The sequence below is a fragment of the Bombina bombina genome, chromosome 3 (genome assembly GCF_027579735.1).
Source record: "Bombina bombina isolate aBomBom1 chromosome 3, aBomBom1.pri, whole genome shotgun sequence".
Lineage (NCBI taxonomy): Eukaryota > Metazoa > Chordata > Amphibia > Anura > Bombinatoridae > Bombina > Bombina bombina.
Window position 1 is genome coordinate 886,961,519 of NC_069501.1, and position 27,390 is coordinate 886,988,908.

A 27,390-nucleotide genomic window follows, 5' to 3' on the forward strand; every position below is an offset into this window, starting at 1 on the left:
TGTTCCAAGCCTGGTTAGGTCTCCAGTCTGGCTTGGACTGGGAAAAATTTCCCTCTTGTTTTGTAGAAGAGGAAGATGAAGCTGCGCCACTCTTGAAGTTTCGAAAGGAACGAAAATTAGTCTGTTTGGTCCTTAACTTGTTGGACCAATCCTGGGGAAGGGCGTGGCCTTTTCCTCCAGTAATATTAGAAATGATCTCCTTCAGTCCAGGCCCAAATAGGGTCTGCCCTTTGAAGGGGATCTTGAGAAGTTTAGACTTTGAAGCGACATCAGCTGACCAGGATTTAAGCCATAGCGCCCTACGTGCCTGAATGGCAAAACCTGAATTTTTAGCCGTTAGCTTGGTTAAATGAAAAACGGCGTCAGAAATAAATGAATTGGCTAACTTAAGAGCTTTAAGCCTGTCAAGGATATCATCCAACGGGGTCTCTACCTGTAAAGCCTCCTCCAGAGACTCGAACCAGAAAGCCGCTGCAGCAGTGACTGGGGCAATGCATGCAAGAGGCTGGAGAATAAAACCTTGTTGTATAAAGATTTTCTTAAGGAAACGCTCTAATTTCTTAACCACAGGATCTAGGAAAGCACAACTGTCCTCGACAGGAATAGTTGTATGCTTAGCTAGGGTAGAGACTGCTCCCTCCACCTTAGGGACCGTCTGCCGCAAGCCCCGTGTAGCGGCATCTATAGGAAACATTTTCTTAAAAGCAGGAGGGGGAGAGAATGGCACACCTGGTCTATCCAATTCCTAGTAATAATTTCTGAAAACCTCTTAGGGATTGGAAAAACATCAGTGTAAACAGGCACTGCAAAGTATTTGTCCATTTTACACAATTTCTCTGGGACTACAATGGTGTCACAGTCATCCAGAGTCGCTAAAACCTCCCTGAGCAACACGCGGAGGTGTTCAAGCTTATATTTAAATGCTGTCATTTCAGAGTCAGACTGAAGTAACGCCTTCCCTGAATCAGAGAAGTAACCCACAGATAGAAGCTCTCCTGCTTCAACTTCTGCACATTGTGAGGGTATATCAGACATAGCTACTAAAGCGTCAGAGAGCTCTGTATTTGTTCTAGCCCCATAGCTGTCTCGCTTTCCTTGTAACCCTGGCAGATTGGACAATACCTCTGTGAGGGTATGATTCATAACTGCCGCCATGTCTTGTAAAGTAAACGCATTGGTCGCGCTAGATGTACTTGGCGTCCCTTGAGCGGGAGTTATAGGTTCTGACACGTGGGGAGAGCTAGATGGCATAACCTCCCTTTTGTCAGTCTCAGAAACCTCAGATGATAAATCTTTAAAAGCCATAATATGGTCTTTATAACTTATAGAAAGGTCAGTGCATTTGGTACACATTCTAAGAGGGGGTTCCACAATGGCTTCTAAACATAATGAACAAGGAGTTTCCTCTATGTCAGACATGTTTAACAGACTAGTAATGAGACCAGCAAGCTTGGAAAACACTTTAATAAATGTGAAAAAAAAATAATAAAAAACGGTACTGTGCCTTTAAGAGAAAAAAACTACCACATAAACTGCAAAACAGTGAAAAAAATTAGTAAACTCTACGATTTTTTTACAGTGTGTATAAGGGACTAAATCAGCATTGCACCCACTTGCAAATGGATGATTAACCCCACAGGCCCAAAAACGAATTAGAAAAACATTAAACCTGTTAACAAACAGTCAAACACACTGCCACAGCTCTGCTGTGGCTCCTACCTGCCCTTAAAAACGATTTTTTGCAGGAACAAAACCCTCTATAGAGGTCCTATAAGCCAGAGGACTCCTTCAGGGAAGCTGGATGTCTCAGACTGAAAACGAAAATAGGCCCCTCCCACCATGCACTCAAAGTCAGAGGGCCTTAAAAAAAGTACTCCTAGGAGTAATCTAACAAGCCATGTGGAAACTAGGCCCCAAATAAAGATTTATCACCCTCAGAGAAAAAACGTTTTTATTTATAAATCATGCAAACGTTTTAACACTAAGTAATATAGGTATTAACATGAATATTATCCCTTTTTGCAAGCATGATCCCTGTTGTTGTTAAATCACTGTATCAGGCTTACCTTAAATATACCAGGCACTGTCAGCATTTTCTAGACCTTATCATCTCTCTAGAAAAAAATATACTGAACATACCTCAAAGCAGGCAATCTGCAGACCGTCCCCCCAACTGAAGTTTTCTTTCCATACTCTTCAGTTATGTGTGAGAACAGCAATGGACCTTAGTTACAAACCGATAAGATCATCAAACCTCCAGGCAGAAGTCTTCTTCCAATTTCTGCCTGAGAGTAAAAACAGTACAACGCCGGTACCGTTTAAAAATAACAAACTTTTGATTGAAGGTAAAAACTACCACATCTCTCTTGATACTTCCTTTCTTGTCGAGAGCTGCAAGAGAATGACTGGGGGTGGCAGTTAGGGGAGGAGCTATATAGACAGCTCTGCTGTGGGTGTCCTCTTGCAGCTTCCTGTTGGGAAGGAGAATATCCCACAAGTAATGGATGAACCCGTGGACTGGATACACCTTTACAAGAGAAAAGGACAGCTCTGGAAAGTGACTGATGACTGTATTATATGTGTACACCTACATACACCATTACGCACTGATTGTCATTTTTTAATACACAATTTTATAATAAATATTTTTTTTAAAGTTTGCCATGGGATACTGTTTGCCTATCAGTATAAACATAGGTCGCGCATTACACAGAGCTAGTCTTAACTAGTGATTTCTCAACCTCTATGAATATTTTGATACCATACGGAATCACACCATTATATATTTTCTTTCTTTTGAGGATTTTGACATCACAGACTGACACTTTTATGAAATATATAACTTCTGCACATATCCTTTGATATTATAGGATTCACTGATAATTTGAGATATAGTTTTTTATATCATGTTTTTATATGTACTACATCTGTGCAGTGTCCGTTACTTCCGGTTATAACCCTACAAGGAGGCTGTGGCCTCTGCAGGAATATTTATCTAGCCTGCTGATACAAAAATTCTAGAATAACATAAGGTGGCTTGCTATTAAGTGAATAGACTAGATATATGAGAATGAGCAAATCTGACTACCTGCTCAGTCAGAAAGTTGGCAACATGTCACCTCTTATCACACTGGGGGCAGGGGCTAAACTGAAAGTGCTCATTTCGCAAGAAAACAATTAAGCTGTTTTTGGTTTTGTTTTGTTTTATTTTAAACACAATCTGTTTTCTTTTTATGTTTAATTTGATTTAACATTTGTTTTCACCAAAGGAGCACTGTTTAATATCCCTTTAAATATCAATTGTGTATCAAAACTTCACATTAAGTACAAAGCATTCACAACTTGTTTCAACATTAAACAGTTTAACATGTTTGTCGCTGTTGCACATGCATGACAGGAAATGTCTAATGTCTGTTTAGTTAGAAAAGAGCAAGCTGATTAAACAGCAGAGCAAAACGTCTCGGCAAACATATGCTAATTAATGCACAGAAATGAGACAATAAGGCTTTTTACTGATGCATCTAGCTTTGTATTACATCTCACAGAGGGAAAAGCAAAACATTACAAGTAATACAAAGTCTTTGGCATTCACGCTTTTTAATTAGAAACTTTCTACAATTTACACTTCAGTGCTTCATATTAGATTTTGTTCAACTGTTGCCCATTGTTAGAGAGAAACACGGTATTAAGCAATAGCAAAATGTTCATTCAAATTCTTTAAATACTTACCAAGCACTAGAAATATCCACCAAAGCCAATATTGTCCATTGAAATATCCAGTGAAATAGTCAGAAAACTAGAAGAGAAAAGGTAATTATTATTTATTTTAGAAAAAAACTGTTTAAATCATTTCTAAGACATATTTAGAGACATACAAGTACAAAAGGAAATGGCTCCAATGTGTCTATTGCTGTTTGCATATCACAATATGTTTAACCCCTGTATGGGGGTGTTTTGTGTAAATACGGTGCTTTGTCCCATACTCCCTACAGAGAAGAAAAAGATACATCGGTAAACTAGCTTTTCAAAAAGCTGCAAATCGCCTAAACCAGCTGTTTGATTTGCAGCATTTGCAAGTTACAACATTTCATTTTTGGCTTTACTAGGGAGCAAGTACAATTTATACACAAAAGGAAAAGGTATTAAATGCCCTTTTTAAAGTCAGCTCCACAGAAGCAGTGCACTACTGGGAGTTAGCTGAGCCACTGACAAAAGGCTTGTAGCCACCAGTTGTGCACCTAAAAATGCCTTTTTTTTTTTCTTTTTAATTCTTAAAAATCCCACCTATGTTAACAATTTATTTATTGTACCTTTAATTACACTTCATATGTAAAAGCAATGTTGTAACAGAACCTAAAAAAAAAAGTCTGATTTTATATAGCAAATTTAACACAATAATTGCGAATATTTTTAATTATGAAACCATATCCATTTCCCACATTAAATTGCTGTTATTGCTTTGATTTGCACTTGATGCCTGTCTCCCCCTCCTTTACACTGTTGCTTTTGGTATTGGCACGAAATTGACTTTGCTTTAATCTTATCAGAAAGGGATGGCCAGCTGACCCTATAAAAGAAGAGCTTTTGACCTTCAGTAACCCCGTCGCTAGTCGCTGCCAAGGATACCAACCTCATAAAAGCTTCAGACTCATTAAAGGATTTTCTTTTTCAAACTAGGTGCGCCAGTATTTGGTTCCCAGCGGAGAGCAAAACTTGACTAAATGAACCTTGAAGTGCCATTTCAACTCTGTTACTGACCATGCAAGATAGTTTTGTGATAAGAGAATATGAAGTGGCATACAGATCCGCGGCAGGCTCTACACGCCACTGATAACACGACAGATCAAAAGTAATCAGCAATCTTTCTTGGTCTCAGTGCTGCTTGTTCAAACAGCTGCTCATAAGAATAATTAGATACAATTTCCTGATTGAGTTTGCCATATCAAACATAAAAAAAAATCTGCGCCGTGTTTAATTTTATTATGGATCAACTATAATAGAAGTATCTTATGTTAAATTTATAGAGAAAAACACACTCGTGTTAAACAGATTTTATCAGAGAATTAAAGGGACAGTCTAGTCAAAATAAACTTTCATGATACAGATAGGGAATGCAATTTTAAGCAACTTTCTCATTTACTTTTAGCATAAATTTTGCTTCGTTCTCTCGATACACTTTGTTGAAAGCTCAACCTAGGTAGGCTCATATGCTAATTTCTAAGCCAGTGCTTTCCAAACTGTGTGTCGTGACACATTAGTGTGTCGGCAGCAGTGTGTAAGTGTGTCCCTGCTTCAGCACAATTTTTTTTTTTAATGTAAAATTAGTTTTTTTGGTTTCCAATTTTCCCCCTGCCTGCTACGCATATCACGTAGTTGACATGTGATTGATACCTAGTGGGTCACAGATCATCTTTACCTATTGGCACGTGTAGTCTCCTCAATCAGCTCGTGACTGCACGTGTAGTCAGTGAGTGGGACAGCAGTGTGTTTGCAGCGTGGGCAGTGGTCAGTCAAAGTCATGGAGCTCTGAGGGCGGCAGCTTAAACGCTGAGCTGAAGTCAGAAGTCGAAGTGGGTTTTTTTTGCAGCTAGCTCCCAGTAGTGCATTGCTGCTCCTGCTCTTGATATATGGATAGGAAGTGTAAGCGTACAAATGCTTGATGATGAAATGTGCGTGCCTTTATCTTATATTCCACAAAATATTCAGAAACTGTGTCCATCCCACCAACCTCATACATCCCATTAAAATAGTAAGTAGCTATTGGTGTTATTAAACTTTTTTTTAATTCTTGCACATACTTACATACTGTTACTTGTAAATACATTTCGTTATTATATACCGTATTTTTCGCTCCATAAGACGCACTTTTCCCCCCCTCAAAAGTAAGGGGAAATGTCTGTGCGTCTTATGGAGTGAATGTGTGTGTGCCCTGGAGCTAAATCCCCAAGTGCAGGGGCAATGTTCCCTCTAGTGAGCGCAGTAGCGCATTGATTTGATTTACGCCGCGCACTAAAAAAATATTCCCGCGCACCAAGGGGCAGTTGAGATAGCATCTCACATGTGGACTCTGCTGTGGCCTGGAGAAACCGAGGTGGTGCGGAGCATCTAATTGTAAGTTTAAACTTTAACTTATTTGGGGCATGTTTGGGGTCTGCCTGGCACCATATTGCATTACAGAAAGTACTGAATCTGATTACTTATCAGCGAGCAGAGAACTTATAAAATATTGAGCTCGCTAATAAGTAATCAGATTCAGTATTGTCTGTAATGCAATTACATTTCTGAATCCGCGCAATTTTCCCCCTACTGCGGGATAGCACTGCACCGGACCGGTTAAATTGCCAATACATGAGATTTTAATGAATCAGGAATATTTACACATGTATGCTGTTTCTCCAAGAGCAATACAATAATCATAATCATATGGGTTACCCATATGATTAGGATAATTGTATTACTATTGGAGAAACAGCATGCATATGTAAATATTCCTGAGTTGTTAAAATCTCATGTATTGGCAATTTGACCGGTCTGGTGCAGTAGGGCTAAAAGTAGGGGGAAAATTGCGTGGATTTAGTAATGTTATTGCATTACAGACAATACTGAATCTGATTGGTATTCGTAAGTTTTTATGGTACAGAGTTTAGTCAGCCTTTTGATTACCGGTATATGTTCTATGGCCAAGTGAGGATAGCTGCCTGAGCTCTAAGTTAAATTTAAATGGGCAAGATGGCTATTTAAGCCTTGCACTGGTTTAATATATGGTATGTACTTATTACAGCTTCCAAATATAAGTGCTTAGGAGCACAACCCTCACATATCCTACCAAATTCAAAATGTGAATACCGGGGGTAGTTTTTAAAACAGCAATGTGTGTGTGTGTGGCTGTGTGTGTGTGTGTGTGTGTGTGGCTGTGTGTGTGTGTGTGGCTGTGTGTGTGTGGCTGTGTGTTTAAGAGTTTGCTTGAGAATGTGAGGGTGTGAGTGTGCTTGAGAATGTGAGTGTGCTTGAGAATGTGAGTGTGCTTGAGAATGTGAGTGTGCTTGAGAATGTGAGGGAGAGGGTGTGAGTTGATTCAGAATATTTTTTTTCTTGTTTTCCTCCTCTAAAAACTAGGTGCATCTTATGGTCAGGTGCGTCTTATGGAGCGAAAAATACAGGTAATTTATGTATGTGTCCGTATCTCTTTTAAAACAAGTTAGTTTAACCTCCTGTTTGCTAGTACAACTGAATTACTGTGTCACAAAATGATGTAGGTCTAAAAAGTGTCACTAACATGAAAAGTTTGGAAAGCTCTGTTCTAAGCCCTTGAAAGCCGCCTCTTATCTGAATGCATTTTTAAAAAATCACAACTAGAGGGCATTAGTTCATGTGTGCCATATAGATAACATTGTGCTCACACCCATGGAGTTACCAAGGAGTCAGCACTGATTGGCTAAAATGCTATTATGTCAAAAGAACTGCGATAAGGAGGCAGTCTGCAAAGGCTTAGATACAAGGTAATCACAGAGGTAAAAAGTATACTAATATAACTGTGTTGTGGTTATGCAAACCTGGGGAATGGGTCATAAAGGAATTATCTATCTTTTTAAACAGTAACAATTATTGTGTAGACCGTCCCTTTAAAAAAGAAATCCTCATCTTGCTAAGGTGTGTGATTGTAACCACAAACAATAACTGTAATAGTTGTGTACAAGTTTCAAAATTTAGAAGTGTGATTTTGAGCAACATTTTCACATTTGTATTCAACCAAAAACAATTATATTTATTAACGTGAATTAAGCATGAAAAAACAAAAAACTTTTAAAGGAATCAGAAAGTATTTTTTTTCTCATCTTAGGATGGGCATTTTAAAATGTACTAAATCTTGGTTCCCCCCCCCCCCCCCCCCCGTCCCCTTTTTTGTTGTTAAACTGAGAATGTTTTTATGCTTGTGAGTTATGCCACTGTCCACAAATACAGCAATGGAAGTTCTGCTTATCAAACCAGTGAGGAATCGGTCCTTGAGGACCTGATACACTTCCTGTTGGCTTCAAAATCAAAATAACTTTCATTTTGAAAATAATTTTTACCTCTTAAGGACTGGGCATTTCAGACTAAAACTTCCCAAAAGACCAGAGCATTGTTTAGCATTTTTGCCATCACTACATTTAAACAGAAATAGAGCCTTTTTTTATATTTACCTATACAAACTGTATTTTGTTTTTTGGAGACAACCCGAAGTATTGATCAAGGCCCATTTTGGTATGCTTTATGCCACCATTTCACCACCAAATACTATTATTTAAAAAAAAAAAAATCAAACTTTCTTCAAAATTTTATGTTTCTCACTGAAATTATTTACAAACAGCTTGTGCAATCATGGCACAAATGGTTGTAAATGTTTATCTGAGATCCCCTTGTTCATAAAAAGCAGAAATATATGGCTCTGGCATTGCTTTTTGGTAATTAGAAGGCAGCTAAGCACCACACTTGTATTATGCCCAGCAGTGAAAGGGTTAATTAGGTAGCTTGAAGGGTTAATTTTAATTTTAGTGTAGAACAGAGCTTTCCAAACTTTTCAGGTTAGCGACACACTTTTTAGACCTACATCATTTTGCGACACAGTAATTCAGTTGTACTAGCAAACAGGAGGTTAAACTAACTTGTTTTAAAAGAGATACGGACATATACATAAATTACCGTATTTTTCGCTCCATAAGAGGCACCTGACCATAAGACGCACCTAGTTTTTAGAGGAGGAAAACAAGAAAAAAAAATTCTGAATCAACTCACACCCTCTCACTCACATTCTCAAGCACACTCACATTCTCAAGCACACTCACATTCTCAAGCACACTCACACCCTCACATTCTCAAGCAAACTCTTAAACACACACACACACACACACACACAAGCCACACACATTGCTGTTTTAAAAACTACCCCCGGTATTCACATTTTGAATTTGGCAGGATATGTGAAGGATGTGCACCTTAGCACTTATATTTAGAAGCTGTAATAAGTACATACCATATATTAATACCGGTAATCAAAAGGCTGACTAAACTCTGTACCATAAAAACTAACAAATACCAATCAGATTCAGTATTGTCTGTAATGCAATAACATTACCGAATCCACGCAATTTTCCCCCTACTTTTAGCCCTACTGCACCAGACCGGTCAAATTACCAATACATGAGATTTTAACAAATCAGGAATATTTACATATGTATGCTGTTTCTCCAATAGCAATACAATTATCCTAATCATATGAGTAACCCATATGATTAGGATTATTGTATTGCTCTTGGAGAAAACAGAATTTATGCTTACCTGATAAATTTATTTCTCTTACGGTGTATCCAGTCCACGGATTCATCCTTACTTGTGGGATATTCTCAATCCCTACAGGAAGTGGCAAAGAGAGCACACAGCAGAGCTGTCCATATAGCTCCCCTCAGGCTCCGCCCCCCCAGTCATTCGACCGACGGTTAGGAGAAAAAGGAGAACCATAGTGTGCAGTGGTGACTGTAGTTTTACAAAAAATAAATTTGAACCTGACTTAATTGCCAGGGCGGGCCGTGGACTGGATACACCGTAAGAGAAAGAAATTTATCAGGTAAGCATACATTCGGTTTTGTCTTACATTGGTGTATCCAGTCCACGGATTCATCCTTACTTGTGGGAACCAATACCAAAGCTTTAGGACACGGATGAAGGGAGGGAACAAGTCAGGTAACCTAAACGGAAGGCACCACTTTCTCCCAAAAAAATAGCCTCCGAAGAAGCAAAATTATCAAATTTGGAAAATTTGGAAAAAGTATGCAGTGAAGACCAAGTCGCTGCTTTACAAATCTGTTCAACAGAAGCCTCATTCTTGAAAGCCCATGTGGAAGCCACAGCTCTGGTGGAAAGAGCTGTAATTCGTTCAGGAGGCTGCTGTCCAGCAGTCTCATAAGTCAATCAGATAATGCTTTTCAGCCAAAAGGAAAGAGAGGAAGCAATAGCTTTTTGACTTCTCCTCTTACCAAAATAGACAACAAACAAGGATGACGTGTGTCTGAAATCTTTAGTTGCTTTTAAATAGAATTTTAAAGCATGAACCACATCAAGATTCTTCTTAGAAACTGAATTAGGACACAGAGAAGGAACAATGATTTCCTGGTTAATATTGTTATTAGAAACCACTTTCGGAAGGAAACCAGGTTTTGTAAGCAAAACAACCTTATCTGCATGAAACACCAGATAGGGTGAATTACACTGCAAAGCAGACAAATCTGTAACTGTTCGAGCAGAAGAAATAGTTACCAAAGACAAAACTTTCCAAGATAATCACTTAATATCTATGGAATGTAAAGGTTCAAACGGAACCCCTTGAAGGACAGAAAGAACTAAATTTAGACTCCATGGAGGAGCCACAGGTTTATAGACAGGCTTGATTCTGACTAAAGCCTATGCAAATGCTTGAACATCTGGTACTTCCGCCAGACGCCTGTGAAACAGAATAGATAGAGCAGATATCTGTCCCTTTAAGGAACTAGCCGACAATCCTTTCTCCAATCCTTCTTGGAGAAATGACAAAATCCTAGGAATCCTAATCTTACTCCACGAGTAACCCTTGGATTCACACCAACAAAGATATTTCCGCCATATCTTATAGTAAATGTTCCTGGTGACAGGTTTTCTAGCCTGGATCAAAGTATCTATAACTGATCCAGAGAACCCACGCTTAGAGGGTTAAGCGTTCAATCTCCAAGCAGTCAGCTGCAGAGAACTAGATTTGGATGCTTGATTGGACCTTGAATTAGAAGATCCTGCCTCGATGGCAGTGTCCATGGTGGAACAGATGACATGTCCACTAGGTCTGCATACCAAGTCCTGCGTGGCCACGCAGGCGCTATCAAAATTACCGAAGCCTTCTCCTGTCTGATTCTGGCTACCAGACGAGGAAGAAGGGGAAACGGTGGAAAAAACATAAGCCAGATTGAAGGACCAAGGCGCTACTAGAGCATCTATCAATGCCGCCTTGGGGTCCCTGGACCTGGATCCGTAAAGAGAAAGTTTGGAGTTCTGACGGGACGCCATCAGATCCAACTCTGGAATACCCCATAGCTGGGTAAGCTGAGCAAAAACCTCCGGAAGGAGTTCCCACTCCCCCGAGTGAAAGGTCTGACGACTCAGAAAATCCGCCTACCAGTTGTCTATTCCTGGGATGTGAATTGCAGATAGGTGGCAGGAGTGATCCTCCGCCCATTTGATGATCTTGGATACTTCCTTCATCGCTAGGGAACTCTTTGTTCCTCCCTGATGATTGATGTACGCTACAGTCGTGATGTTGTCCGACTGAAACCTGATGAACCTGGCCTCCGCTAGTTGAGGCTATGCCTGGAGCGTGTTGAATATCGCTCTCAGTTCCAAAATGTTTATCGGGAGGAGAGACTCTTCCCGAGACCACAGGCCCTGAGCTTTCAGGGAGTCCCAGACCACACCCCAGTCTAACAGACTGGAATCGGTCATGACAATGATCCACTCTGGTCTGCGGAAGCACATTCCCTGAGACAGGTGATCCTGAGACAACCACCAGAGAAGATAATCTCTGGTTTTCTCGTCCATTTGTATCTAAGGAGACAATCTGCATAATCCCCATTCCACAGTTTGAGCATGCACAGCTGCAGTGGTCTGAGATGAATTCTGGCAAAGGGAACAACGTCCATTGCCGCAACCGTTAACCCGATAACCTCCATGCACTGAGCCACAGAAGGCCGAGGAACAGAATGAAGAACTCGGCAAGTAGTTAAAAGTTTTAACTTCCTGACCTCCGTCAGAAATATTTTCATCTCTACCAAGTCTATTATTGTTCCCAGGAAGGCAACCCTTGTGAGCGGAGACAGAGAACTTTTTTCAACGTTCACCTTCCACCCGTGAGACCTTAGAAAGGCCAGAACTATTTCTGTATGAGCCTTGGCTCATTGAAAAGACGACGCCAGAATTAATATGTCGTCCAGATAAGGTGCTACTGCAATGCCCCGCGGTCTTAGTACCGCTAGAAGGGATCCTAGCACCTTTGTGAAAATTCTTGTCCAGAAAGGCGAACCTTAGGAACTGATGGTGATCTTTGTGGATAGGAATATGTAGGTATGCATCCTTTAAATCCACGGTAGTCATATATTGATCTTCCTGGATCAATGGTAAGATTGTCCGAATGGTTTCCATTTTGAATGATGGAACTCTGAGGAATTTGTTTAGAATTTTTAAATCCAGGATTGGTCTGAAAGTTCCTTCCTTTTTGGGAACTACAAACAGGTTTGAGTAAAAACCCAGTCCTTGCTCTGCAGTTGGAACTGGGTGTATCACTCCCGTCTTTAGAAGATCTTCTACACAGCGTAAGAACGCCTGTTTCTTTGTCTGGTCTGAAGACAAACGAGAAATGTGGAACCTTCCCCTTGGGGGAGAGTCCTCGAATTCTAGAAGATACCCTTGAGCAACAATTTCTAATGCCCAGGGATCTGGAACATCTCTTGCCCAAGCGTGAGCAAGAGAGAAAGTCTGCCCCCTACTAGATCCGGTCCCGGAGTGGGGGCTACCCTTTCATGCTGTCTTGGTAGCAGCAGCAGGCTTCTTGGCCTGTTTACCCTTGTTCCAGCCCTGCAAAGGCTTTTATGCTGCTTTGGGCTGGGAAACGTTACCCTCTTGCTTTGCGGTTGCAGAGGTTGAAGCCGGTCCGCTCCTGAAGTTGCGAAAAGGAGAGCAAATTAGCCTTAAAAGGTCTATCTTGTGGAAGGGCATGGCCCTTTCCTGATATTAAGTAATTTTGTTTTGGATGAAACGTCAGCCGACCATGATTTGAGCCACATCGCTCTTCGCGCCACAATGGCAAAACCAGAATTTTTCGCCGCTAATTTAGTTAATTGTAAAGCGGCATCTGTAATGAAAGAATTAACCAGCTTTAGAGCATGAATTCTATCCATGACTTCGTCATATGAAGTCTCCCTCTGGAGCGACTCCTCCAGCACCTCAACCAAAAAGCCGATGCAGTAGTTACAGGAATAATGCAGGCAATTGGTTGAAGAAGGATACCTTGTTGAACAAATATTTTCTTTAGTAACCCTTCTAATTTGTTATCCATAGGATCTTTGAAAACACAACTGTCTTCTATTGGTATAGTTGTGCGCTTAGCTAGTGTTGAAACTGCTCCCTCTACCTTAGGGACCGCCTGCCACGCGTCCCGCCTGGGGTCAGTTATGGGGAACTTTTTCCTAAAGATAGGGGGGGGGGACAAAAGGTACGCCTGGTCTCTTCCACTCCCTAGTCACAATATCCGCCACCCTCTTAGGGATCGGAAACGCATCAGTGTATACAGGGACTTCTAAAAGCTTGTCCATTTTACACAATTTTTCTGGGACCACCATAGGGTCACAATCAACCAGCGTAGCTAAAACCTCCTTAAGCAGTACGCGGAGGTGTTCCAGCTTAAATTTAAACGCTAAAAAATCTGATTCTGCCCGCTGAGAAATTTTACCTGCGTCACAAATTTCTCCCTCAGACAGTACATCCCTCACCGCCACGTCAGAGGGTAGTGAGGGTACAACAGATAAATTATCCAAAACTTCTGATTGCTCATCCTCTGTTCTTAAAACTGAGCTATCACGCTTTTTAGGAAAAACAGGCAGTTTGGATAGAAACGCTGCAAGGGAATTATCCATGACTGTTGCTAATTGTTGCAATGTAATAGGGGCCAATGCGCTAGAGATACTAGACATCGCTTGCGCGGGTGAAACTGGTGTCGACACATGGGGAGAGGAAGGAGGACTATCCTCATTACCTTCCGTTAAAGAATCCTCTTGGGCCACATTTTTAAGTGTCACTGCATGGTCTTTAAAAAGTTTGGATATGTTAGCACACTTTAAACACAAATGTAAAAGGGGGGACCGCCATGGCTTTTAAACACATAAAACAAAGTTTATCTGTAGGCTCAGACAGCACTCAAATACAGTAAAATAAAATTTTTGAAAAAACAGTACTGTGCCTTTAAATAATAAAAAGCGCATACTTTTTTACTAAACCTCCAAAAATCATCCAATCTTTATGAAATTTTCACCATATGATCCTAATGCTTTGAAATGATTGCACAGTAAATTTCAAGACAATTAACCCCCTACTGCCCAAACCGGAGCAAATTAACCATGCCACAGCCTTTGCTGTGTCCTACCTTCCTTGGGGATTAGTTTTGATAGAAAATAAACCTCTCTGAAATCCTCAAGTAATCTTGGGACCCTTCACATGTATCTGCATGAAGCTGTTTGTAAAATCAACTGCGCAACTGAGGCGCGAAATTCAGGCCCCCTCTATCTTCCCTCAGGAGTTTGTGGGGCCTTCCCAAGCCAAAAACAGAATTTATGTTTACCTGATAAATTACTTTCTCCAACGGTGTGTCCGGTCCACGGCGTCATCCTTACTTGTGGGATATTCTCCTCCCCAACAGGAAATGGCAAAGAGCCCAGCAAAGCTGGTCACATGATCCCTCCTAGGCTCCGCCTTCCCCAGTCATTCGACCGACGTAAAGGAGGAATATTTGCATAGGAGAAATCATATGATACCGTGGTGACTGTAGTTAAAGAAAATAAATCATCAGACCTGATTAAAAAACCAGGGCGGGCCGTGGACCGGACACACCGTTGGAGAAAGTAATTTATCAGGTAAACATAAATTCTGTTTTCTCCAACATAGGTGTGTCCGGTCCACGGCGTCATCCTTACTTGTGGGAACCAATACCAAAGCTTTAGGACACGGATGATGGGAGGGAGCAAATCAGGTCACCTAGATGGAAGGCACCACGGTTTGCAAAACCTTTCTCCCAAAAATAGCCTCAGAAGAAGCAAAAGTATAAAATTTGTAAAATTTGGTAAAAGTGTGCAGTGAAGACCAAGTCACTGCCTTACATATCTGATCAACAGAAGCCTCGTTCTTAAAGGCCCAAGTGGAAGCCACGGCCCTAGTGGAATGAGCTGTGATTCTTTCAGGAGGCTGCCGTCCGGCAGTCTCATAAGCCAATCTGATGATGCTTTTAAGCCAAAAAGATAGAGAGGTAGAAGTTGCTTTTTGACCTCTCCTTTTACCAGAATAAACAACAAACAAGGAAGATGTTTGTCTGAAATCCTTTGTAGCATCTAAATAGAATTTTAGAGCACGGACAACGTCCAAATTGTGTAACAAACGTTCCTTCTATGAAACTGGATTCCGACACAAAGAAGGTACAACTATCTCCTGGTTAATATTTTTGTTGGAAACAACCTTCGGAAGAAAACCAGGCTCAGTACATAAAACCACCTTATCTGCATGGACCAGATAGGGCGGAGAACACTGCAGAGCAGATAACTCAGAAACTCTTCTAGCGGAAGAAATTGCAACCTAAAACAAAACTTTCCAAGATAATAACTTAATATCTACGGAATGTAAGGGTTCAAACGGAACCCCTTGAAGAACTGAAAGAACTAGATTAAGACTCCAGGGAAGAGTCAAAGGTCTGTAAACAGGCTTGATTCTAACCAGAGCCTGAACAAACGCTTAAACGTCTGGCACAGCTGCCAGCCTTTTGTGAAGTAAAACAGATAAAGCAGAGATCTGTCCCTTCAGAGAACTCGCAGAAAATCCTTTCTACAAACCTTCTTGTAGAAAGGAAAGAATCTTAGGAATTTTTATCTTGTTCCATGGGAATCCTTTAGATTCACACCAACAGATATATTTTTTCCATATATTATGGTAAAATTTTCTAGTTACAGGCTTTCTAGCCTGAATAAGAGTATCCATTACAGAATCTGAAAACCCACGCTTTGATAAAATCAAGCGTTCAAACTCCAAGCAGTCAGTTGGAGGAAAACCAGATTCGGATGTTCGAATGGACCCTGAATAAGAAGGTCCTGTCTCAAAGGTAGCTTCCATGGTGGAGCCGATGACACATTCACCAGGTCTGCATACCAAGTCCTGCGTGGCCACACAGGAACTATCAAGGTCACCGAAGCCCTCTCCAGATTGATCCTGGCTACCAGCCTGGGAATGAGAGGAAACGGTGGGAATACATAAGCTAGGTTGAAGATCCAAGGTGCTACTATTGTATCCAATAGAGTCGCCTTGGGATCCCTGGATTTGGACCCGTAACAAGGGACCATGAAGTTCTGACGAGAGGCCATCAGAACCATGTCAGGAATGCCCCATAATTGAGTTATTTGGGCAAAGATTTCCAGATGGAGTTCCCACTCCCCCGGATGCTCCTCCATCGCCAGGGAACTCCTTGTTACCCCCTGATGGTTGATATATGTAACAGTCGTCATGATGTCTGATTGAAACCTTATGAATTTGGCCTTTGCTAGTCGAGGCCAAGCCTTGAGAGCATTGAATATCGCTCTCAGTTCCATTATGTTTATCGGGAGAAGAGAGTCTTCCCGAAACCATAGACCCTGAGTTTTCAGGGGTTCCCAGACCGCGCCCCAGCCCACCAGACTGGCGTCGGTCGTGACAATGACCTATTCTGGTCTGCGGAAGCTCATTCCCTGTGACAGGTTGTCCAGGGTCAGCCACCAACGGAGTGAATCTGTGGTTATTTGATCTACTTGTATCGTCGGAGACAAGTCTGTATAATCCCCATTCCACTGTCTGAGCATGCACAGGTGCAATGGTCTTAGATGAATTCGTGCAAAAGGAACTATGTCCATTGCCGCAACCATCAAACCTATTACTTCCATGGACTGCGCTATGGAAGGAAGAAGAACAGAATGAAGTACCTGACAAGAGCTTAGAAGTTTTGATTTTCTGGCCTCTGTCAGAAAAACCTTCATTTCTAAGGAAACTATTATTGTTCCCAAAAAGGGAACTCTTGTTGACGGGGACAGTGAACTTTTTTTCTATGTTCACTTTCCACCTGTGAGATCTGAGAAAGGCTAGGACAATGTCCGTATGAGCCCTTGCTTTTGACAGAGACGACACTTGAATCAGGATGTCGTCCAAGTAAGGTACTACTGCAATGCCCCTTGGTCTTAGCACCGCTAGAAGGGACCCTAGTACCCTTGTGAAAATCCTTGGAGCAGTGGCTAATCCGAATGGAAGTGCCACAGGTAATGCTTGTCCAGAAAGGCGAACCTTAGGACCCGAAAATGTTCCTTGTGGATAGGAATACGTAGGTACGCATCCTTTAAGTCCACCGTGGTCATGAATTGACCTTCCTGGATGGTAGAAAGGATCGTTCGAATGGTTTCCATTTTGAATGATGAAACCCTTAGAAACTTGTTTAGAATCTTGAGATCTAAAATAGGTCTGAATGTTCCCTCTTTTTTGGGAATTATGAACAGGTTGGAGTAAAAACCCATCCCTTGTTCTCCTAATGGAACAGGATGAATCACTCCCATGCTTAACAGGTCTTCTACACAGTGTAAGAATGCCTGTTCGAAGATAATCGAGACCCGTGGAACCTTCCCCTTGGGGGTAGTTCCCTGAATTCCAGGAGATAACCTTGAGAAACTATTTCTATCGCCCAAGGATCCTGAACATCTCTTGCCCCAGCCTGAGCAAAGAGAGAAAGTCTGCCCCCCACCAGATCCTTCCCAGATCGGGGGCCAACACTTCATGCTGTTTTGGTAGCAGTGGCAGGTGACTTGGCCTGCTTACCCTTGTTCCAGCCTTGCATCGGCCTCCAGGCTGGCTTGGTTTGAGAAGTATTACCCTCTTGCTTAGAGGGTGTAGAATTTGAGGCTGGTCCGTTTCTGCGAAAGGGACGAAAATTTGGCTTCTTTTTAGCCTTAAAAGACCTATCCAGAGGAAGGGCGTGGCCCTTTCCCCCAGTGATGTCTGAAATAATCTCTTTCAAGTCAGGGCCAAACAGTGTTTTACCCTTGAAAGGGATGTTAAGCAAAAGAGCTCTGCGCGCCACGATAGCAAACCCTGAATTATTCGCCGCTAATCTAGCTAATTGCAAAGCGGCATCTAAAATAAAAAAGAGTTAGCCAATTTAAGAGCTTGAACTCTGTCCAAAACCTCCTCGTACGAAGATTCTTTATTGAGCGACTTTTCTAGTTCTTCGAACCAGAAACACGCAGCTGTAGTGACAGGAACAATGCATGAAATTGGTTGTAGAAGGTAACCTTGCTGAACAAACATCTTTTTAAGCAAACCCTCTAACCTTTAATCCATAGGATCTTGAAAGCACAACTATCTTCTATAGGAATAGAAGTGCGTTTGTTTAGAGTAGAAACCGCCCCCTCGACCTTGGGGACTGTATGCTATAAGTCCTTTCTGGGGTCGACTATAGGAACTAATTTCTTAAATATAGGGGGAGGACAAAAGGTATGCCGGGCCTTTCCCACTCCTTATTTACTATGTCCGCCACCCGCTTGGGTATAGGAAAAACATCGGGGGGCACCAGAACCTCTAGGAACTTGTCCATCTTACCTAATTTCTCTGGAATGACCAAATTGTCACAATCATCCAGAGTAGATAATACCTCCTTAAGTAGTGCGTGGAGATGTTGAAATTTAAATTTAAAAGTTACAATATCAGGTTCTGCTTGTTGAGAAATTTTCCCTGAATCTGAAATTTCTCCCTCAGACAAAACCTCCCTCCTGGCCCCTTCAGATAGGTGTGAGGGTATATCAGAACAGATATCATCAGCGTCCTCTTACTCTTCAGTGTTTAAAACAGAGCAATCACGCTTTCTCTGATAAGTAGGCATTTTGGAAAAAATGCATGCAATAGAATTATCCATTACAGCCATTAATTGTTGTATGGTAATAAGTATTGGCGCACTAGATGTACTAGGGGCCTCTTGTGTGGGCAAAACTGGTGTAGACACAGAAGGGGATGATGCAGTACCATGCTTACTCCCCTCAGAGGAATCATCTTGGGCAATATCATATCTATGGCATTATTATCCCTACTTTGTTTGGACATTATGACACAAATATATCACATATATTTAAATGGGGAGACACATTGGCTTTCATACATATAGAACATCGTTATCTGATGGTTCAGACATGTTAAACAGGCTTAAACTTGTCAACAAAGCACAAAAAACGTTTTACAATAAAACCGTTACTGTCCCTTTAAATTTCAAACTGAACACACTTTATTACTGAATATGTGAAAAAGTATGAAGGAATTGTTCAAATTTCACCAAAATTTCACCACAGTAACTTAAAGCCTTAAAAGTATTGCACACCAAATTTGAGAGCTTTAACCCTTAAAATAACGGAACCGGAGCCGTTTTTACATTTAACCCCTATACAGTCCCAGGTATCTGCTTTGCTGAGACCCAACCAAGCCCAGAGGGGAATACGATACCAAATGATGCCTTCTATAAGCTTTTTCAGTGGTTCTTAGCTCCTCACACATGCATCTGCATGCCATGCTTTCCAAAAACAACTGCGCATTAGAGGCGCGAAAATGAGGCTCTGTCTATGACTAGAAAAGGCCCCCAGTGAAAAAGGTGTCCAATACAGTGCCTGCCGTTTTTATTAAAACAATCCCCAAGATTTAACAACTATTAAAAGTAATAATCTGCCAAATATACTTAGTAAAGTAATCGTTTTAGCCCAGAAAAATGTCTACCAGTTTTTTAAGCCCTAATGAAGCCCTTTATTCTTTTACTTAAACTAAGAAAATGGCTTACCGGTTCCCATAGGGAAAATGACAGCTTCCAGCATTACCGAGTCTTGTTAGAAATGTGTCATACCTCAAGCAGCAAAAGTCTGCTCACTGTTTCCCCCAACTGAAGTTAATTCCTCTCAACAGTCCTGTGTGGAAACAGCCATCGATTTTAGTAACGGTTGCTAAAATCATTTTCCTCTTACAAACAGAAATCTTCATCTCTTTCCTGTTTCAGAGTAAATAGTACATACCAGCACTATTTTAAAATAACAAACTCTTGATTGAAGAATAAAAACTACATTTAAACACCAAAAAACTCTAAGCCATCTCCGTGGAGATGTTGCCTGTACAACGGCAAAGAGAATGACTGGGGAAGGCGGAGCCTAGGAGGGATCATGTGACCAGCTTTGCTGGGCTCTTTGCCATTTCCTGTTGGGGAGGAGAATATCCCACAAGTAAGGATGACACCGTGGACCGGACACACCTATGTTGGAGAAATAGGTGTCTAAATATATGCCATGCGGAAAAAAAACCCAAAAAGTGTTTTAAATGCAATATAAAACTTGTATAATGTCAGATTATCTTAAAAAAATAATCGATTGCCCCTTAACAGTGTCCACCCAGTGTTTTGAGCCCTTACAAATAAGCCTTCCTTCTATACTAAGTCTCAGAATATGGCTTACCTTTCCCACATGGGGATTCTGTCAGTCTTCTAGCATTACTAAGTCTTGACTAGAAAAAAATGACTGAAACATACCTTAAAGCAGTTAAGCTTGCAAACTGAAGTTTTCCTGTACTCAACAGTCCTGCGTGGGAACTGCAATGGATTTTAGTTACAAGGTGCTAAAATCATTTTCCTCTCAGCAGAATCTTCATCATTTTCTGCCTCAGAGTAAATAGTACAAACCGGCACTATTTTAAAATAACAAACTTTTGATTGAAGAAATAAAAAACTTCAAACTAACACCACATTCCCTTTACACTCCCGTGGAGATGCTACTTGTTAGAGCGGCAAAGAGAATGACTGGGGGGGCGGAGCCTGAGGGAGCTATATGGACAGCTCTGCTGTGTGCTCTCTTTGCCACTTCCTGTAGGGATTGAGAATATCCCACAAGTAAGGATGAATCCATGGACTGGATACACCAATGTAAGAGAAACAGCATACATGTGTAAATATTCCTGATTCATTAAAATCTCATGTATTGGCAATTTAACTGGTCCGGTGCAGTGCTAGCCCGCAGTAGGGGGAAAATTGCGCGGATTCAGTAATGTAATCGCATTACAGACAATACTGAATCTGATTACTTATTAGCGAGCTCAATATTTTATAAGTTCTATGCTCGCTAATAAGTAATCAGATTCAGTACTTTCTGTAATGCAATATGGTGCCAGGCAGACCCCAAACATGCCCCCAAAAAGTTAAAGTTTAAACTTACAATTAGATGCTCCGCACCACCTCGGTTTCTCCAGGCCACAGCAGACTCCACATGTGAGGTGCTATCTCAACTGCCCCTTGGTGCGCGGGAATAATTTTTTTAGTGCGCGGTGTAAATCAAATCAATGCGCTGCTGCGCTCACTAGAGGGAACATTGTCCCTGCACTTGGCGATTTAGTTCCAGGGCACACACACATTCGCTCCATAAGACGCACAGACATTTCCCCTTACTATTGAGGGGGGGGAAAAGTGCGTCTTATGGAGCGAAAAATACGGTATATAATAACGAAATGTATTTACAAGTAACAGTATGTAAGTATGTGCAAGAATTAAAAAAGTTTTATAACACCAATAGCTACTTACTATTTTAATGGGATGTATGAGGTTGGTGGGATGAACACAGTTTCTGAATATTTAGTGGAATATAAGATAAAGGCACGCACATTTCATCATCAACCATATATCAAGAGCAGGAGCAGCAATGCACTACTGGGAGCTAGCTGCAAAAAAAAAAACACTTCGACTTCTGACTTCAGCTCAGCGTTTAAGCTGCCGCCCTCAGAGCTCCATGACTTTGACTGACCACTGCCCACGCTGCAAACACACTGCTGTCCCACTCACTGACTACACGTGCAGTCACGAGCTGATTGAGGAGACTACACATGAATAATTTAATTCCATACAGTAATATAGAACCTAAAATTATTCAACTTTCATTGAATAAGGTAATAAAAACAACTCTTTCCTCTAACTGGCGAGATGCTCACCTGAAACTTCTGCATAGGGCATACTTCACCCCGGAGAGAGACCTTAGAGTCCGAAACTCTGAATTTGATAAATGTCCTAGATGTTCTTACTTAGCTGCGGATTTAATACACATGTTTTGGTTTTGTCCTAGAATGAGAAATCTATGGAGTAAGCTGGAATATTGGCTTAAGAATATACTTAAAATTGAGCTGATAGCCCTCTCTTTGCTTCAGATTATATTTTGTCTGAGGCCTGGAGAGGAACGTCAGCCTAATGAAAAATTAGTCAACTTATCTATCTTAGCTACCAGATATCGGATATGTAAGAAATGGAAACTGAGGGCGATACCAACTATTTCAGAAATTAGGAATCACCTAAAGAAACAATGTGTCTTAGAACAGAAAAACACCAATATAGATAACGAACGTGACGTAAAGAAATGTTTTCATAAATGGGCGCCATTTATTAAGATTTTCCCTGAAAGAGAAATCGATTATTTGATCTCTCCATTTAAGAACTCAGAGTTAGTATTACTAGGTATCTGGTGATCCGATGTGGGTTAGTGTAATTCGAGAATTTCCCCCCCCCCCCCCCTTTTTTTAAAAAAAAATTTCCCTTCCTTCTCCTTAACCCCTTTTTTTCCCCCTTTTTTTTTTCTCCTTGGTTTTAACAGGGTGGAAGAGGAGGGAAAAAAGAAAAATTCCAACATTGAGTTACTAAAGAAAGACAGACTGGTTAGTTCAGCCAATTAGGTATATGATATGTAATATACATTTTTTTCTTTTATGACTGTTATTGTCTTCTTTTCTTTGTTATTTTTTCTTTTACTTTATGTCTCCTTGTACCGGTGAATTGTAATATTATGTTGCTTTCTTATTATGGAATCTGTACTCATTGTTGGACATAAATAAAATGATATATATATATAAAAAAAAAAAAAAATTGTATGCTCTATCTGAATCAAGAAACAAATTGGGTTCAGTGTCCCTTTAAGGGGAAACCAATTTTACAGTACACTGTCCCTTTAAATATTTATTTCATGAGCAACTGTAACATGGCAGAAACACACTCTTGAAGAGTCTTTGGGGCAGGCGGATGCCTTTTTATCATCTCTACCTGGGGGACTGACACAGCAGGGAGAATTAGCAGGGAATGGAAGGCCCTCTTAAATTCCTTATTCACAATTTTAATTAAAATCACCATAGAAATGTATAAAGTAAAAAATAACAAAGCTTTTAATGTCCCTTTAAGATTTGAATTTCTACTAAGTGAGTGAGCACAGATATCCACACTGGCTCCTATAAATGGGTGATCTGGTCCTTAGATTTGCTGACTTTAAATCATTTATCAACCACTGGTTAGTAGATAGATAAACCAGTCTTAACATTACAATTACATACAAATTAAAGCAAGTAATTTTTTTACTATTATGGCCCATTAATATTGGCTTTAATTTAAGTTGGGTTGTCAGCAAAATCAACTGGGTGGTGTGCCCAATAAGGGCCAGATTACAAGTGGAGTGCTAAATATCGCTCCACTGAGTAATACCAACACACGCTAATGTGCGCTAGTATTAAAAGTTGACAGCAATGCGAATGCCAGCATTGCTGGGAAGCCTTGTGCTCACAAGAGCACACTTCCATTGGCACCAATGGGAGCCTCGTTCTGATACCGTCATACACGGCACAGAACCAAAGCACAACAAAGGGGGTAAGTAGCGCAGCGATGGCAACAAATTGTAAATATATATGTATATGCTTTTATACATATATAGTTATGTGTTAATATGTGTATACGCATATACATATATAATTTACTGGGAACACACTGTTCTTATAGACTGCAATGTAAAGGCACTTTACAGTGCTACTTTTTCTCTAACACCCCCACATGCCAACTTTCGCTCCCAAAAACTGCCTGGTGCAGTTATTTTCTTAAAAAATAAAAATGGTACAATTTTTTTTTTTTTAAATAAAATACAAACTGCTGTATTTTGGGGGAATTTGGGGCACATTTCTAAAATTAACCTGGGTTCTGATCTAATTTTAGATGCACTAAATAACCAGCAACTTGTAATGGCTGATTATGTATCGAGCGCCCGCAAACTAGCAAATTTGCCCGTTTGCGGGCACGCGATAAATTAGCGATCCACTTGTAATCTAGCCCTAAATAGGTCCTGAGAAGACCACTGCATTATCATTATCATCATTATATTTATTTGTAACGCACCAACAGATTCCACAGGACTACATGGGTGCACAATAAATAAAGACAAATAATGTTACAGGGCCCTGCTCCCTAGACAGCTTGCAGCCTAAGTGGTAGCTGGAGACAATAGGCAGGGACTTGAAAATGATAAAAAATAAATCAATAAAGAAATACAATTGTGTTAGTTTGTCAGAAGAAATAAATCAAACCAAGGTTCCAATAATAAATACTACACAATGTTATTATATGTAACCCAATTACAAGAGGGAAAAAATAATTATTTCCATTTATGCTAAACTATATAATCAAATACTTTAAAGTTAATGTATATTTAAAAAACAAACAAAAAAACAACGTTTTTTTTCCCTAAGCACACCTTACACTGTTCTTCTAGACTGGCATTAAGTACATAGGTTCAATTGATATTTATAAAATGACACAGAAAAACTAAATCTGAGCTAAATATGCACTAACAGTGCCACCCAGTGGTAAGATAGGGGTATTACATACATAACAAGAAATAATCCATTTGCAGTGGCAAATACTACTTCTGACATGTTCCCACAGTCTGTTCAGCAAAACCAAAATATCTGGAAAAACAATCTTTGAAAATAAAAATTTAGCAGTTTTGCAAAAAAAATTATGAATTTAAAATACCTTTGAAAAAGATTTGAGGTAGAGAGCAGCATACCAGCAATAAGTTGGTCATATAACTTGTCTCATTGTGGGCTAATTTTATTGGTACTAATGGTTGTGGTGAAGCCACAAATCTCACTGTCTGTAGAAATTTTTCTCAGCCAAAATCATGAGCCTGGCAAAGCTGTGCAGCAGATCCAACTGCATAATACTGTTATCCTCCCATATCTACTCATAGTAAAAGAGCTTCTTGCTAGGGGTAAGGGCTACACTGGCTGTTTATTTCATTATTATTGTTATTATTATTCATAACAATAAATAATGTTAACATTTTAATTATTATTATTTTTATTACTGACAGTTAACACTTTGAATGCCTGTGAAGCATAAGGCAAGCAAGGAGTTAAGAAAACAATATTACCACTATAAACATACTTCCTGCAACATTTTTGATGCGAGTAAGACACATTCCAAGAAGCCACAATGCCATTCAGGAAATTCTGTATTGCATAAGATACCACTAAAGGGACTAGAACTGGCCTAAGCAGAATAGCTACAATAAGGCAGAGCATTCCAAACTTTTCATGTTGGTGACACACTTTGTAGACCTACATCATTTTGCGACACAGTTATTCAGTTGTACCAGCAAACAGGAGGTTAAACTAACTTGTTTTAAAAGAGATACGGACACATACATAAATTATATAATAAGAAATGCATTTACAAGTAACAGTATGTAAGTATGTGCAAGAATTAAAAAAAAGTTTACTAACACCAATAGCTTCTTACTATTTTAATGGGATGTATGAGGTTGATGGGATGAACACAGTTTCTGAATATTTGGTGTAATATTAGCTAAAGACACTCGCATTTCATCATCAAGCATTTGTAAGCTTCCACTTCCTATCCATATATCAAGAGCAGGAGCAGCAATGCACTACTGGGAGCTAGCTGCAAAAAAATCCCACTGACTTCTGACTTCAGCTCAGCGTTTAAGCTGCCACCCTCAGAACTCCATGAGTTTGACTGACCACTGCCCACGCTGCAAACACACTGCTGTCCCACTCACTGACTACACGTGCAGTCAGGAGCCAAAGTGCCGCCAAAGCCACCAATGGGAATAGTTTCAGTCCCGGATGAGCTGTGCCAATAGGTAAAGTTGATCTGTGACCCACTAGGTATCAATCACATGTCAACCACGTGATATGCGTAGCAGGCAGGGGGAAAATCGGAAACCAAAAAAACTAATTTTACATTAAAAAAATTTTTGTGCTGAACCAGGGACACACTTACACACTGCTGCTGACACACTGTGTCACGACACACAGTTTGGAAAGCACTGCAATAAGGGGAATGGGCTTTTAAATGTAAATAAGTTACGTTACAACAAAATGGCATCTGACTTATTTTGTCAATATTTAAAATAAATTAATAATATAACTATAAAAATACATATTATTCTCAGGCTACTTTTTTCTGCAATTCTCACAGTCTAACATGAAAAATAGAACTAATTAACTTACCCTCACAATCAGAATCCATTTTATCAATGATAGGCCAAAACCACAGATTGCTCCATATCTACCAGCAATTGTATTTGTTATGCAGAAGGATAAACAAAATCCAATCCAGTTGAAAATGAATGCCACTAAAAATAGAAGGGAGATGCCATTACAAAAAGAATTATATGGTAAACATGCAAACAACATTTCTTTAAAAAAAACTGCCCGAGAGCAATATTTTATTTCTGCTTAAATACCCGTATATAATTATTTTCAGCTCCTCCCCATATAGTGCAATAAGCATGTGCTCATATACAGGTAGTTAAAGGACCACTTAATACAATAGAATTAAACAATAAATAAGTGCATAATAAAAAGATAATGCTAAAACACCTACGCTCTGAATTTCAAATAAGCAGATTTTTATCTTTCAAATTAATTTTTTCTTCCATTTTCCGGCACCCTGTATCATGTGACAGACATCAGCCAATGACAGACTAGTATACGTATACCCAGTGAGCTTGCGCACATGCTCAGTGGGAGCCTATTCCCCAGAAGTGTGAATATAAAAAGACTGCAAAATGTAATAATGGAAGTAAATTGGAAAGTGTCTTAAATCTTATTATTTCATGATTCAGATACAGCATGACATTTAAGCAGCTTTCTAATTTACTCTTATTATCAATTTTTCTTCATTCTCTTGCTATCTTTATTTGAAAAAGAAGGCATCAAAGCTAAGGAGCCAGCCAAATTTTGGTTCAGTACCCTAGACAACACTTGTTTAATTGTGGATGACATTTACCCACCAATCAGCAAGAACAATCCAGGTTGTGAACCAAAAATGGGCTGGCTTGTAAACTTACATTCTTGCTTTTCAAATAAAGATAGCAAGAGACTGAAGAAAAGTGATAATAGGAGTAAATTAGAAAGTTGCTTAAAATTGCATGCTCTATCTGAATCAAGAAAGAAAAAAATGTGGGTTCAGTGTCCCTTTTAACAGAAAATAAGCTGCTCTGCTTGCATTTTCTATTATTACAGTCTAGTAAATAAAATGTTCTATATGGTTAGATCTTTTTTTTTTTTTTTAACAAATCCCTTTCTTAAATAATGTTTAATCCCTGTAAATTACTTGAAATATACAGTCAACAGTATGCTTTTGAGGCACTGCAGAAGAGGATGCAAATAAACCTGTATCCATGGGTACAGTCCAATCACTGGAGTAGAATTGGGCCGATTATGCAT

General features: G+C 40.0%; 1 protein-coding gene across 1 annotated transcript in view; it reads right to left on the reverse strand.

Moving 5' to 3' along the window:
- NDFIP2 (Nedd4 family interacting protein 2) overlaps positions 1-27,390 on the reverse strand; it is a 259,390-nt gene that overhangs the window by 57,892 nt on the left and 174,108 nt on the right. The window contains exons 5-6 of the mRNA XM_053707849.1: positions 26,170-26,294; positions 3,730-3,796 (exon numbers count right to left, since the gene is read on the reverse strand). Of these exons, the coding sequence (XP_053563824.1) occupies positions 3,730-3,796; positions 26,170-26,294 (192 nt within the window). The remainder of the gene's footprint in view (positions 1-3,729; positions 3,797-26,169; positions 26,295-27,390) is intronic.